This window comes from Linepithema humile, chromosome 6 (assembly GCF_040581485.1).
Source record: "Linepithema humile isolate Giens D197 chromosome 6, Lhum_UNIL_v1.0, whole genome shotgun sequence".
Classification (NCBI taxonomy): Eukaryota; Metazoa; Arthropoda; class Insecta; order Hymenoptera; family Formicidae; genus Linepithema; species Linepithema humile.
This window is the reverse complement of record NC_090133.1, coordinates 9,204,301-9,220,650: the sequence shown is the minus strand read 5'-3', so window position 1 is coordinate 9,220,650 and position 16,350 is coordinate 9,204,301. Positions and strand designations below refer to the sequence as shown.

The window sequence follows — 16,350 nt, the reverse complement described above, 5'->3', positions numbered from 1 at the left end:
CTTAAAGTCGGGTGACAGTCATTTTTTAAACATTTTTTTTTTTATAATGGGTTGAACTACAAACGAAAATATTTTTACTACAAACAACTACAAACAAAGTACTATCATTTTACTTATTAAAAACTTTATTTATTAAAAGTCGAGTGCCAAGTTTACATAGGTTGCCAATGTGTTATATTTATCTCCTCTTTTTCCCTCTCTTTTTCTTTCTTCTTTTTTCTCCATTTTTTTCACTCTCTATTAAATCTATTGTACTATTTGATATTTATGAGATACACTGTATATGTAATGTACGCAGCAATATTTAAAAAAAATTTTTTATCGCTGCTCGATGATAAAATACACACCGCCTTTGGGTACAAATGCAAGAGGTCGTTCATCGAAAGAGAGTGGAACTGGAGTTCGAGGATGAAGCTTAAACTTAAATTTTGACAAGAGACTCACAAGTGCAATTTTGACTTGCAAGTAACCAACTCTTGCACCTGAAAATTAGATGTAGATGCAATAACGGAATAATTTCCAGTTCAATCTATAATTATTAGCTTTATTAACTAGCAACAAAGTTGTTACAATTTCTTTGATTACGAAGAGGAAATATTTTTTTAACTTATGCAAAATTAGTATTGCAGTATTAGTAGTCTAAGAAATCTTTAGGTGGCTGTAAATTTCAAGGTTCCTAATTACAAATCACAGATCATAATTACAAGATTTCAAATGGCCATGTTAATGAAAAAAAGAAGTGTAACTACGTAGCAAACAAAATGTTAGCGATGTTGGCAAATTGGCCAACGTTGTTAACATTTAATTATCTAGGTATGATAGTCAAAAAAGAAGACAAAAATACTTGTAACGGCGAAAGGGCAGATGCAGCGTTGTTCGAATTGATTTAGTTGTATGATCCCCTGTTATTAAATATATAAATAGATTAATTTATTCTTACCGATGCAATTTCGTGGTCCTTCTCCAAAAGGCAAATAAGCATAAGGATGTCTAGCCGCTATCTCATCCGCGTTGAATCGCTCGGGATCAAATTTATCCGGATCTGGATATATTAATGGATCACGATGTACTCCTAATACCGGAATGGAGATTAAAGTTCCTTTTGACACATGGATGTTCGTCGTTGGAATGTTTATGTCTTTAGTGCAGACACGATTCAGAACAGGTACAGTCGGATATTTCCTCAAAGTTTCTGTAATACGTAAAAAATATAAAAATGCACTTTTAAAAATGTAAAATATTTTTATTAATATTTTTTTAAGAAATACATATAAATTTAAAAAGAAAGTATTTGAATGTTTTTTCAAGTTCTTTGATTCATTATCTTTGCAGGAGAAAAATTACTTGCCGTTCACCACTTTGTGAAGGTATGTCATTTCGTTCACAGCATCATAGGTCAGTTCTCCATGTTTTTTTAGTACTTTATCAATCTCGTTGTAAACTTTGTCCTGTATGTGTTGCTGTTGAGCCAATTCGTATAAGCTGTATGTCGCCGTCGTTGAGGAAGTCTCGAAGCCGGCCAAATAGAAAACATAACTTTGCGCGGTAGCTTCCATCATAGTAATTCTATTCGTGGCTGCTGTGAATAATAAATGAAATATATTATAAGATATGTTCAAATAAGCAATCTGCATAAATACTTTAGAAGAAAAACTGTAGATGCGTTTATCTACTTGGCGTAGTTATATTATACAAGTTAACACGAACAATAATATATATGTACATTTAATTTTTTATTACCGTATAAATAAATATTTCAATACATTTCGATTTCGCTATCGATAGTTTCTGTATATGCATTTGTTTGTTGACTGCGGAACCTCGTTCTGGCATCATTGCTGTTATGTGTCAAAGCGTATAACTGTATATTTTTCTTGTATATTTTAATTTACGTGACAAAAAGTAAAACTATATTTTAGTCCAGTGTATTATTAAGTCTAGTGCAGTGCAGTGCTATAATTCGCATCAACCATGAATGATTTTTCATATTTGTGAGTACACGTATTTTTTCAATTTATTGGTAATTATGTTATTGTTAATTTTCAAAATAAAATACGTAATATTATTGACTTAAAAGCTTTTTTTACCAATAAAGAAAAATAATCGTAATTTATTATTTATGTAATTTATATAGAACTGAACTAAGTGATAATGTTACGCACGTAGTCGTCTGCTTTACTAGTATTCGGCGTCAAGATAAAAAATTATGTATAGATCTTGTACCAAAAGAATGGTTATTAAAACTTAAACGCACATGGTTTTGCAAATATCCGCCAAAATTAGAGTACGATAAAGTACAAGAATGGAGTAAAGAAAATAAAACTCCAGAATTAACATGGAAGAAATATCCTGTTAAATTAATGAAAAATGCTAGTAAGTACAAGTTAAAAAAAGTAAAATAAAAAATGCATTGAATTATTTACGTTATATTATAGATAATTTCGATCAGGGACTACGTCGTATGACACGCATTACAGAAGACACTGTTGTACTTTCAAGTGAAGTATCTGATATAGATGCTGAAGAATTGTCAGATACAGCATCAGATAAATCAAGTAATATCAGTGATTTAGAATTTCAATCGTTCTCAAGTCAAAAAATTGTAAAAGAAAAAATTACGGAAATAGAAGAAGGTATTTATTGTTTGTAAACATGTTTGAAATTCGTAAATTTATACATTTATAATTGATATTTTTATTTCGTAGATAATGACGTTCCAAGCAGTTCATCAGAATCAGTTACTTTTAAAAATAACAAAAGTAAAAAAAGTAACAAGCGTAAAGCGACTCTCTCTCTCTGACAAAGCCGAAAATTTAAATCCTGTGCAAAGAACAAAATTACACAATAATTGTATAGAAAATAATGGTGTAGTATTATTTAACAATTAAGATTACTTAAAAAAATTTTACAATAATATAACTTAGATTTTCTTATAATAAATAACTAAATAAATAAATAAATAAATAAATAAATAAATAAATAAGTTAATAAATAAATAAATTAATAAATTAAGAATAAATACTTATTTGTTTTCCTATTTTAGAATGCACTCAAGTCATTGCTAATGCTTGCTATGAACAAGTAAAAGTACTTATACAAAAAAAGATGGATAACATAAAAAAAGTATTTTATACGATATACGGAAAGGATTTGAAGAATTACAAAACAATTTATTATTAAATTTATCACACAAAGATAAAATGAATCCAGTTTCTGCTTTAAAACAAATTATTGGTTTTACATTACCGATATCTATATTAGATGATTTTGATACTTTGGATGCCTCAATGGACGTTGACGAAAAAAAATGCCTTGGTAATTAATTTTTTTAGATTATTTTAATATTTTATTTAATAAATAAAATATTTTATAGGTTTATATTTTTTACAGCGTACGTTATTTGAAAAATATGTTGATGTAGCTTCAACACACAGAAAAGCTATACATAATGCTTTATCAGCTGTAATGACTAAAGATGTCCAGATATTATTTACTGCTTTTGGTCGACAAAAAAATAAAACAAAAAAATTAAACTTTAGCAAAACGAAAATTTATAGCTTACTTATGGGTATGCGTTATTTCAGCTTCTATTAAATTAATATTAATTATCAATTGATATATTTTATAATGTAAGAATAAAAAATTATTTGATAGATATTTTCGTAAGTAAATTTGGAACTAAGGAAGAAAGAGAAATAAATTCTTCCTTGAGTCGATGGTTTTCGGGAGCAGTAGATCGGTGCGGAGGTCGCAAAGAAAGAGAAAATGTTGGAAAAAATGTGAATTAATTAATTAATTATGTTATATTATAGATAAGAGAAAATTATTTTTAATATGAAAAATAATACTCATCTGTTTGATTAGGTCAATTTAATAATGTTTTATTAATGTCAATTAATTGATTTTATATGTGTATAATAAATAATTCTAATAATAATACTGTAATTTAATTTGATTATCGCGCACAAAATTGATAATAATTATTGGAAATTGATACTGATCTTAAATATTGTTACAGTATTAAGAATCAGTATTGATTTTTGATACTATAATAGTATTTGAAATCGGTACAGATATTTAATACTGTTACTGTATTGGGGATTGGTACTGATTTTTAGTACTGTTATGTTGAAAATCGGTACTGATTTAATACCGTAACAATAATGGAAATCGATACTGCAGCACTACTGGAAATCGATACTGCAGCAATACTGAAATCCTGTACCAAAGTAGTACTGTAATTCGAGTCTTGGCCCAATTCTATCATCCCAGTATTTCTCCAGCACCACATCAGTACTGGCATCTAGTAACGCGCCAATACTCAGTACCAGAAATCGGTACTGGGCCATTATCTCGCCGGTAGTCATTTCCCACATGGGAGAATAAATATTAACATTACGAACTTACGAGATACATTAACGGTGTTTTTACTAGTATCTTTCTCATCGTCGGGTTCAACATAGCCCTTTTCGATGAGTTGTATCAAAAGATTCATAAAATCGTGCCGAACGACATTAGAAGTTTGTCTATAATTCACATTCTCTCGAAATATTTTTGTAAAGAATTGTGTGATTTTTTTATCAGTGGTAGGAATAGACAAAAAATTCATAAATTGAGGCAAGAATAAAAACAATGCGAGCCAAAAGGAATTTTCTTCAAAGACTTTCTTTCCCCGGCGTCGAAATTCGCTATTCGGATCTTTCATACAATTGGCTTCGATTCCAAAAGCTGTTGACATGATTACGTCCGTCGAATATCTATTGTTAATTGAAAAAAATTTATTTCACTAAGTTTTAATAAATTTTTATCATACAATGTACATACAAGTAAAAATGCAAAGTATAACTTGCAAAAGTGTTTTTCACAATATTGCGCTATATTCGATATTCTTGATATATATTATTGAATTGATCATTTCGATCATTGGCAATATTTTTTTACCAAGTTAGCATATCGCATAAACAAGAATTATGTTATAAATAAATAAGATGATTTTTATCTAGTTGATCATCTTATTAATTTGTAACATGACACATTCTTGTTTACGCGATATGCTGATTTCGTAAAGAAATATTATCAATTAGGATATAAAAAAAAGTTTTTTTTTCCGCTTTTTTGTTAAAATATATTTTATAAATTGCGTATTTGTATTTATAAATGCAAAATTATTAAGTCTCTTGTTGTTTTCAAGCATGATATGAGTTTTTAAAATATTACATTTCTTACTTCTTTTACATTTTAACAGAGGATGAGTTTTAAAAAATTAAATATTTTTATATGTTTTTTAAAAAAAATTAATTTATTAATAGTCTTCTATTTGCAATTTTTGTATATTATTTGCTGCTAATTAAAATTTTTGTGCAGTTCTTAAAAAAAAGTTTGCTCATCTTGCAAATATCTCCTTCATTTCGATGCAATCTGTTGCCTGACCTTGATTTTCCACGCTCTGGGTTACTTGTTCACCATATTTTTCCATTATCATAAACATTTGCTTTATTTTTGCGGAAGTAAATGCGGGTATCAGCTTGCTACGCATGTTTTTCCACTTTTTTCCAGACAGATTGAACAAATTGCCTGACAACGGATCATATTTTTCGTTGCAAAACGTTCCACGATCATGGAAGCTCTCGAATTCTCTTATTAACACCGTTCGAATAAGATCGAGATCGGCGATTACCAAATTAGGCTTAAAGAATGAATACATTCCGAAGGCACGGTGGTCCTTGTATCTTACATAGACATCAAGATAAAGTTCACCTACGGAATTCATTTTCTATTCATGTTTCGCATTTTTTCACATCAAATAGAGACACAACAATATAATAGAATAAATTGCTAGATTTTTATGACTTTGGAAGAGTTTAAATAGATCTCACACACAATTTATTATATGACAATATAATCTTTTATATAACAAAATGTAAGTATCATTTTAATCTTACTCTTGCAAAAAATATTTTAATGGGACAACTTTATACGTCATAAAAGATAGAAAAATAATTTGGAACATACATATGTATGAATTCTGTATTTATTAATTATTATTTTACTTAAAATAAAATATTTGTTTTTTTTATTATTTTTTTATTATTATTACAAATTTAAATTAATAAAGAAAACAGAAAGTAGAGCGAAAGGAAGAAAAATGGAATAGTAAGATTGAAATATAAGTAGAAAAGAAGTCGGTGACGGAAGAGTACGCGGGGATGTAAATATATGAAAAGGATTGTTAATTAATGCAAAATACTTACCCAGAGATTTTTTTCCAGTTACAAAAGCTGTCAAATTGCCCGCTGGTACAACAGGTTCGACATAAAAAACGCCTTTCTTGCGCCAATAATTAAATAGTACATACTTGTAATAAATATACACAGCACTTATAACAATAACGAGAAATTCGAGTAATTCTATAAACATGACGAATCAATATACCGTCTGAAACATAAATATTTAATGGTCAACTTCATAATAATTTTATACTAAGCAAAATTAAATTGTATCAGTTTTAGTAATAAACATTAGTTCTTATAAAAAATAGAAAATTATTTATTTGTATATCTACGTCTTTGTTAATCATACACACACTTAATGCTGAAGGCACATATTTTGAATAAAGTAAAAGATTTTTACACATACGATCAGTGTTTAAATTGATATGGCACCAATTATTTTATTTTTTAGACGTACTGTGTATATTATGATTTATGTATTTTTATAAACTTTTTTGGAGAAAAAAATTACTGTGATAAGAAGTTCTTCCTTGCAGGATGTATCTATTTGTATGCGCCGCAATCGAATCACTGTGAAATAGATATTTCTTTGTCAAAATTTCTTGTAATACTGGAGATATTAGATGTTTGTAATTTTGCTTTAAATATCAAAGTTATGTAAAAACATAGATGACTTTTATATAATAGACTGTTAACATGCTATAGTTTATTCAAAGCTTATTTAAAACTTTACCCAGCCATTTGCAAGTCACCACACGGATAAGATTATACATGTCAGTAATATTTCAAGTAGCAAGCGATCATTATCTGATTTATTTATTATTTTGCCGTCAAAATAACCGAGTGTGATGTTATGATTAACGATTAGGACATTAGGTAATAACCGCTTGCTATTTGGAAGACACCAAGTAGTACATAAAAAAATATTGTCTGTGACCAAGTACATAGAAAAATATCATAAATTGCTGTAAATTATAAATATACATAAATTAATTCAAAAAATTTAATATATATATATATTTTCATATTTTGTAGTGAGAGAAATACAGATCGAAAAATGTCTATTAGACGTTTAATATAAATCTTTTCGACTGTCATTTTTTATTGTTAGCGTAATAAATATTTCTAGCAAAAAAAACGTAATATTTTTGGATTCTGTATAATTTGAATTTTGAAAAGACTATTATGAAAAAATTATTTCTTTGTAAAGATTCATGTGTTATTTATACAAAAAAAAATTAAAATAACAAAAAATTAAAAAACTATACATCTATAGTTTTTTATACTTCAAAGTATTATTAAAAAATTCAAAATTTATTTAATATTTCTGTTTAAATTTTTGTAATAATTATAATCATGTGCTTTGCAAATTATGTATATCACTTTTGTGCTGTAGATTTGTGCACATATTTTCAAAACTTTTGAATAATTTAATAAGTTATAAAATTATTACCGTATTATAAATTAACAATCCAAAAATATTTATACATTTTTATATTAAATAATCAAAACAGTTCATAATATTAACATTCGATTACAGAAATTGAAAACTCTTTAATTATCTCTGAGCTCTTCTGAATTAAGAGGATTATTATTGTGTAATGAAACTTTATCCAGAGACAATTGGCTATTTTTAATCTTTCACTTGCAAACTGTTTATTTCCAGATAGCACAGTAAATTTGCAAAGTATTCTTCAAATTTTCTTCTTTCCTAAATTGTAATTCTTTAAGAATTCATAGAAGAATACTATAAGAATGATTTAGGAAGTTACATGCACCATAATTGGAATCCTTGAAAATTTCTTGGAGTACCCTAGTAGAAATTTCTGCAGTTTGACTGAACATCCGGCCAGTTACTATCTAATATTACTGGTTTTTCTTTATATACAAAAATACTGCATCGCAACTAGGCAAAATTAGTTAAAGCAATTTTATTATACAATATTATTATATAATATTATATTTTATTGTATAATAAAAAAGGTAAAAAAAAGGCGCCAAGTACACGCTCTTGTTATAACTAATATTGTTTTACTTTAAAAAAAATTGTCGTATATATTAAATCTTTCAAAAAAACCTGTCGTATATATTAAAATTTTCAAAAAAAGCTATCCTATATATTTCTTACAAAAAAATATGATATTAGAAAATGGCACCAAGTGGGACTAAAGAACTATAAAAAAACTTGTACACTATTTCTATAAAACTCTTTCATAAAAAAATATTTAAAAAATTTAAATAAAAAAATATTTAAAAAATTTAAATAAAAAAATATTTAAAAAATAAAAATATTTATTAAAAAACGCAAAAAAACTTGGCGCTGCTACAGTAAACTACATGTTAATTTCATCACTTTGAGGTGTAGCAACGCCAAGTTTTTTTGCGTTTTTTAATAAATATTTTTATTTTTTTAATATTTTTTTTATTTAAATTTTTTAAATGTTTTTTTATGAAAGAGTTTTATAGAAATAGTGTACAAGTTTTTTTATAGTTTTTTAGTCCCACTTGGTGCCATTTTCTAATATCATATTTTTTGTAAGAAATATATAGGATAGCTTTTTTTGAAAATTTTAATATATACGACAGATTTTTTTAAAAGATTTAATATATACGACAATTTTTTTGAAAAGTAAAACAATATTAGTTATGACAAGAGCGTGTACTTGGCGCCTTTTTTTTACCTTTTTTTAAAAAAGGTAATTTTTTGATAGATATTATTTCTTTTTTTTTTAATAATATATGTATATAGGACAGTTTTTTTAAATTTAATATATACAATTTTTTTGAAAGGTAAAACATTGTTGTATTTTGATTGTAATAAAATTGACTGAAAATTATAAATATTGTTGGAACTAATTTAGTTTACATAGAACAGAAATATTAAACTTTGAGCTATTTAATTTTATTTATTTTAGACAAATTATACACTAAAGTCTCTAAACAATTGTCACATAAGACATAGTGATAAATGGTGTGATTGTATAAATTTAAATTTTATCATACATTCTGTCAAAAAGGTACATGTTTCGAGACTTTAGTGTATGATTTGTCTAATCTAAAATAAATAAAATTAAATAGCTCAAAGTTTAATATTTCTGAGTATCCTAAATTAGTTTCAACAATATTTATAATTTCCAGTCAATTTTATATTTATAAAAATATAGCATAAGTCGCCTTCTGTAGTTAACGCTATGGTTGACAACAATTATCCACATCATAGTGTGGATAGAGAATTAAGTGTAAGAGAATGTTCAGATCATATTTTAGATATTATTAAATTTTATTTATCCATAGAAAAATAAACACAAACTCGACAAGAAATCTTGTAATACACAAAATGAAATTGATTGGAAATGATAAATATTGTTAGAACTAATTTAGTATACATAGAACAGAAATATTAAACTTTAAGCTATTTAATTTTATTTATTTTAGACAAATCATACACTAAAGTCTCTAAACAATTGTCACATAAAGCATAGTGATAATTGGTATGATTGTATAAATTTTAATTTTATCATACATTCTGTCAAAAAAGCACATGATTCGAGACTTTAGTGTATGATTTGTCTAATAAAATAAATAAAATTAAATATTAAGGTTTAATATTTCTGTTCTATGTATACTAAATTAGTTCTAACAATATTTATCATTTCCAGTCAATTTTATTTTGTGTTTTACAAGATTTTTTGTTTAGTTTGTGTTTATAATCTTTTTTTTATGGATAAATAAAATTCAATAATATACCTAAAATATGATATGAACATTTTCTTACACTTAATTCTCTGCCCATATTGTGATGTGGATAATTTTGTTGTCAACCATAGCGTTAATTACAGAAGGCGACTTATGCTATATTTTTTAAAATATAAAATTGACTGAGAATTATAAATATTGTTGAAACTAATCTAGGATACTCAGAACAGAAATATTAAACTTTGAGCTATTCAATTTTATTTATTTTAGACAAATCATCCACTAAAGTCTCGAATCATGTATGAATAATAACTTGCAAAATAAAAAATTTTCAAAAGTGTAGTAGATACTTACTAAGACATTCACATTCACCAACATATCACTTATTTCATTTAATACGAATTTCTAACAAATTTGGTCACTCGCACTACACTGCTCTAGATTAATAAGCAGTCTTGAGTGTGCACTAAAGTAACAGAGCAATGTAGTGCGAGTAATCGAATTCACTATTATTACTTTTTTGTTTTGACACTTTCTGATCTGAAAGTTTATGTAAAAATGTCAAATCGTAAGCGCGCGTCGCGCGGCTTCTCAGCGTCATCAGCGCACCTAACGTCAGACATCGGAAACTGGACATTTTAGCTGGACATTTTAGCGGATCCTATATTATTCAACATTTCGACTTTGGACTATTATAACTTTTTCTACAGCACCTACAGTAAAAACAAGCATACTTTTTCTCTCATATAATTTGGGTATGCGCTATCGATTGAGCCTATTATCAACAATCGGCCCAGCCATTATTGAGATCCAATAATCTCGGCTTGTCTCAACTCTCGGACTCGCATAAAGAGACACACAACATAACCGTAATGACAACTTGTCTGGAAGAAGAAGAAGACGACGATAGCAAAAAAAAAAAAAAAAAAAAACAAGGGCGAAATCACGCAGCACGCGCTTTCGCCGCTCCGCTTTCGCGCTCTTCGTGCCCGGCTGGCAAACACAGGCGAGCAAACGCGCCGCACGTCGCGCTGCTCGCTGTAATCACCATCATCATAGAGTTTATATATAATATATCTAGAGACGCCTTGCGCGGCTCAAATCGTAGAACCAATCTAAAAGACAAAAAAGGGGATATTCTTCTGTCTCATTCTTTCTATTTTTTGATTATAAAAATATAGACCGCTAGAGCCAACTTCACGTTGGTAGCCAAGATCTGTGGCAACACCGTGTGGCAACGGGGCCGGGAATAACAAATCCATACAATAGTGTGCGTGTCAAAGGTGCGTGGTGTTTAGTGCATGATATCGGCTTGAATCTTTGACAATAATTTAAATATATAAAAATGATGTTATATTGTTTTGTGGAAGGCTGCGAATCGAGGAACTATAATAAAGGGGAAATAAATGACTCCAGCTTGCCGTTTTACGGATTTAATCCTTGCATTCTTTTTACTACTTTGAATTTCCCGCAATTGCCACACGGGGTGCGGCCAAAATCTCGAAAAATATCGAATGATGTTGTATAATACATATCCTTATACACGGGTTAGATAGGAAAAGTGGGAGTAACTAGCAGTCCGTATTTTCATAGTCAAAGCAACTGATACAATTGAATTAGCTTAATGTTAAATCTAACTTTATTTTGATATATACATTTTGATTTCTGTCTATCTATCTATAAAAATAATTATATTCACTATTAATTCTATAATAATCGTAAAGTTGAAAGAAATGGGATTCGACGATTTGGTCTACCTAATAAATAGTCATATAATTTCCTATTTAATTTTGTTTCCGATTTACATATCTCTCTCCAGCTGTGAGAAACACCACTTGCAAAGAGAAGTGATTGATCATCAAGCATGTCTAGTATCATACTTGAAATTTCAAGCGGTAATTGAGCGATAAAATCCACTGTTGGTTCATTAAGTTTCAACTTGATGAGTTCCAAAAGTGTTCTTAAGTCTGCCATTGCCGGTGGAATAGAAATAATGCTCTTTAGCTCTATCGAAGTTATTTATATACTCGTTATCGTGAGTTACGCGTCGGGAGGAAAAACCAATAGCAAATTAGGAAGAACAATATCAAATCAAATGTTGTAAAGTAAAAAAAAGGGGGGGGAGGGTTCTGATAGGACAAAGGGCGGGGCGGGGAGGGTTGTGATAGGGAGAAAGGAGGAGGAAAAGAGGGGAGAAAGTTGGAATAAAATAGCGACAAATTAATGCTTAAAAATTTCTCGCCTTACGATTAAGCCCTGCGCGCCAAAAATATTAGGAATAAGAATAAATATTAAATATTAAATAGATTGCGTATTGTTAGACATCTTTTCAAGCAATTTTTTTAACACAAAAATAATACAAAATAGTTTAAAGTATTTTTTTAACTATTTAATTTTATTTATTTTAGATAAATCATACACTAAAGTCTCTAAACAATTGTCACATAAGGCATAGTGATAATTGATATGATTGTATAAATTTTAATTTTACCATACATTCTGTCAAAAAAGCACATAATTCGAGACTTTAGTGTATGATTTGTCTAAAATAACTAAAATTAAATATCAAAGTTTAATATTTCTGTTCTATGTATACTAAATTAGTTCTAATAATATTTATCATTTCCAGAAATTTTCACTTAATACGAATTTCTAACAAATTTGGTCACTCGCACTACACTGCTCTGGATTAATAAGCAATCTTGAGTGTGCACCAAAGTAACAGAGCAATGTAGTGCGAGTGACCAAATTTGTTAGACCGAATTCATTATTATTACTTTTTTATAACACTTTCTGATCTGGTTATATGTAAAAATGTCAAATCGTAAGCGCGCGCCGCGCGGCTTCTCAGCGCCATCAGCGCACCTAACGTCAGAAATCTGAAACTAGACATTTTAGCTGGACATCCTAGAAAAATGACAATATGTCAACATTTCGACTTTGGATTATTATAACTTTTTTTCTACAGCACCTACAGTAAAAACAAGCATACTTTTCTTATGTAATTTGGGTATGCGCTATCGATTGAGCCTATTATCAACTCAATCGGCCCAGCCGTTATTGAGATCCGATAATCTCGGCTCGTCTCAACTTTCGGTCTCGCGTATAAAGAGACACGGTCGGTCTTGCGCTTGCGTTGCGCGCTGCGCGTGAACTTGGCGCGAGACACTACCGTGTCTCTTGATTGCTTTAACTAATTTTGCCAAAAATATATTTTAACGAAATATATCATTAATATTAAAATATATTAAATATATTTAGTATATTAAATATATCATTAATATTAAACAAATAAAATACTTTTACAATTTTTAAAAATACAACGAAAAACTATGTAAAGCCCTTGCCGGATCTTTATTGCTCAAATTCTTTCAAGAAGAAAATTACACAAAACAGATGTTTTGGCCTCTAAACGTTTTGGCCATCATCAGTGTAACAATTCAAAAAAATTTTTTTAAATATCAGTGTATACAGATCATAGAGATTAACGCTTACACAGAAATAATTAAAGATAAAATTCAAGCTTGGACTCGCAAAATTTTAAAAACGTAAACGCAATGAAACAGTCAACTAAAAGACAATAATTAGCAATAAAAAATTCATTCTTGACATACGTAAAATGATATTGGTGAGGAGCTCAGAAGATACATCCAAAATATCCAAAAAAGCTTTAATCTTCGTTGAATCCATGCGTGATAGATTTGGAAATTATTAATTGTTGTTCCCAATGGTAAAATTTTTGGGGCCAAATTGGATGTTCCTCTATATGGTGTGTGTGATTAAAATAACCCAGTGAGCATTATGTTATCAAAAAGAGCTCTTCAAGTACTCAGATTTGAGAGTTAGACATCCAACAACACCATCTTGAAGATAACATAATGATATCAATAAGCCCTCTAATGCGTCACTTTTAGAGGAAAAAAAGAGATCACATAAATGACATCTAAAAGAATAGTAAAATCTGACTTTTTCTAAATATCAAGAAAATGTTAACATTAAGAATTGTTATTAATAGCACTATTTTTATGTGTTTTATTATATGAAAAGGAACACAATGTTACATACAATACATTATATAACTTTTTTATTATAAATGTAGAATCCATATAGAAACATTTCAGAAATTATGTTGTATGGTACATTTGAGTAATACAAAAAATAATTTTTCCTTATGTGTTTTACATACAAAAATAAAAACATATAATATATGATCCTTACATATAAAAATAATAAAAATAAAAAAGTTATAAAAGTAATATTAAAATTTTATTTTTAATACTTTTCTTAATTATTTATTTAAGTAATTACTATATTGCACATGTGAAAAATAAAATTATCATGACAATAAAATGCATATATAGAATATTTCAATACCACTTTTTTATAATTTATCAAAACTAAATAAAACAAAAAAATCTATAATTTTTTCTCAAACATTTCATTTCTTTTTTTCATGTCGTTTTGTATTTTGATTTATCCTATCTTCAGCATGCTGTAGCCAGTTTTTAATTACAGTTTGGATGGAATGGGAAGAAATACTCTTTCCACTAATACTAATGTTTACTTCTGAAAAAATTCTGTTAATAAATTTTATATAATAAAAAGTTAAAATTATAAATTATTATAAAATTATTAAAATTATAAATTTTTATTTTTATTATATATTTACTATTTTCTAAAAAGATATTCAGAATATATTATATAAAAAATATATTCAGAATATATATTTCAGTATATTATACTCAGAAATTATTAATTAAGAAACGTAAAAATAAATAAATTAATTAACTAATTCTTGAACGTTAAAAATATGTAGTAAATAAATGAAAAAAATTTAATTGGAAATAATAATCTCTATAATAATAATAATGATTAAAATATTATGAAAAAATTACAACAAAAATATATTATTAACTATTTCTTTTTTACATATTATTAGATTACAGTACACAAAGTATCCAAAAAGTGACACAATTGGTGTGTAGTGGATAGTAGTAGTGGATAGTAGTAGTAGGTAATTCATATTCAACCAGAATGATATTTCCTATTTGCTTACGCAATTTTACGTTCAATTCCAAGAAAGTTAGGAGGCGTACTAGCCTTACTTATATCAATTATAATTTTATATATTATACCTCTAATAACTACTTCAATAAACACAATAAGATTCTACCCATTTAGACAATTTTTATATTGAACTTTTATCAATATTTTATTCTATTAACTTGAATTGGGGCGCAACCAATTGAATACCCCTATGTCTATTTAAGACAAATTTTATCCCTATCATACTTTTTATATTTTATATTACTATTTATATCATATAAATATTGAGACAAATATATATTTTATTAATTAATTCAACTCAAAAGTGATTAATGATCTTGAATAAAAATATATTTTAAAAATATAATATAGAAACAAAACTTTCTATTAACTTTTTTCATAATTATAAATTTAAATAATTAATGTAAATATAATTTTAAAAGAAAAATTATTACCAAATAATTTAACACTAACGGCAAACTACTACTAAGTGCATAGCTCATACGTAATGTCCACCTAAAAAATGGTGCAGATTGGTTAAACTATGTTTAATATCATTTATATGACAATTACTCATTTCTGTATCGTTGTGTATCTCTTTATATATTTTAAAATTTAAAATAATTTAACTAATTAATAAAATAATTTAATAAATTAATTTTACTTTTACTTTGAATTAATTTTTTTTCAATTTTTAATAATTTTTATCAAAAATAATAATTATATAATAATTAGTTAAAAGTAATAAATAAAACTATAAGAAAACAAAAATACCGATAATGACGTCATCAAATTTCATGTCTCTCGTTTGTATAGTATTTTTTTGTCCATGAGAGTTTGTAAGCTAGATAATCAGTTAGAGTAAGTTTTAATGCGTTTCTTACATGTTGTTCCGCATCTTTTCCTCCTATAGTTCTAATTATCCTTTTCTGTAACAAAGTTTATATAATTTAACTTTTATACATGTATTTTTATTTTTTTAATTTAATTGACAAAGAGTATTTACATATTGTGATAAAGATACGGAGTCTTGTGTTATCAATTTATTAAATTCTTCTAGTACCTCAGACGTTCCAATCGGTAAATTCAAATTTATTGTGTTCTCTTGTGAAGAATGTGGATGTATATCTAACAATAATTATTAGATTGTAACCAATAATCGTGTAATTTTTTTAATGTCATTCTGACAAGCTCCTATTTAAGAAAAACAATATGTGTGTGTGTGTGTGTGTGTGTGTACATATGTATATAATTAATTAATATATAGGAAGAGGCAATAACTATTGCCACCTTGGATATTTTCGGAAGTATTAGAGTAGGAGAAAAATTTGTTTAACAGAAATTACATGATATAGAAGATATTCGAAAAACCAATAAT

At 27.3% G+C, this 16,350-nt stretch overlaps 1 protein-coding gene across 1 annotated transcript; it reads right to left on the bottom strand.

Annotated features, from left to right (window-relative positions):
• Positions 1–102: 102 nt before the first annotated feature.
• On the bottom strand, positions 103–6,840 carry LOC136996907 (probable cytochrome P450 6a14). The gene is made up of 7 exons (XM_067357312.1): positions 6,637–6,840; positions 6,252–6,435; positions 5,391–5,757; positions 4,408–4,760; positions 1,349–1,579; positions 941–1,192; positions 103–482 (listed from the first exon to the last, which is right to left on the bottom strand). Exons 2-7 carry the CDS (start codon positions 6,415–6,417, stop codon positions 319–321), a joined length of 1,533 nt encoding a protein of 510 aa, XP_067213413.1. The 5' UTR covers positions 6,418–6,435; positions 6,637–6,840; the 3' UTR covers positions 103–318.
• Between the last annotated feature and the right edge of the window lie 9,510 nt (positions 6,841–16,350).

Excerpts from the sequence above, each read along its gene's own strand:
- LOC136996907 (XM_067357312.1), bottom strand. The coding sequence starts at position 6,417 with ATGTTTATAGAATTACTCGAATTTCTCGTTATTGTTATAAGTGCTGTG. Across the intron at positions 4,761-5,390 it reads GAAATGAAGGAGATATTTGC|TAGATATTCGACGGACGTAA; the intron begins AAGATGAGCAAA and ends TTCAATTAACAA. Across the intron at positions 1,580-4,407 it reads AAACACCGTTAATGTATCTC|CAGCCACGAATAGAATTACT; the intron begins GTAAGTTCGTAA and ends TATTATTCACAG.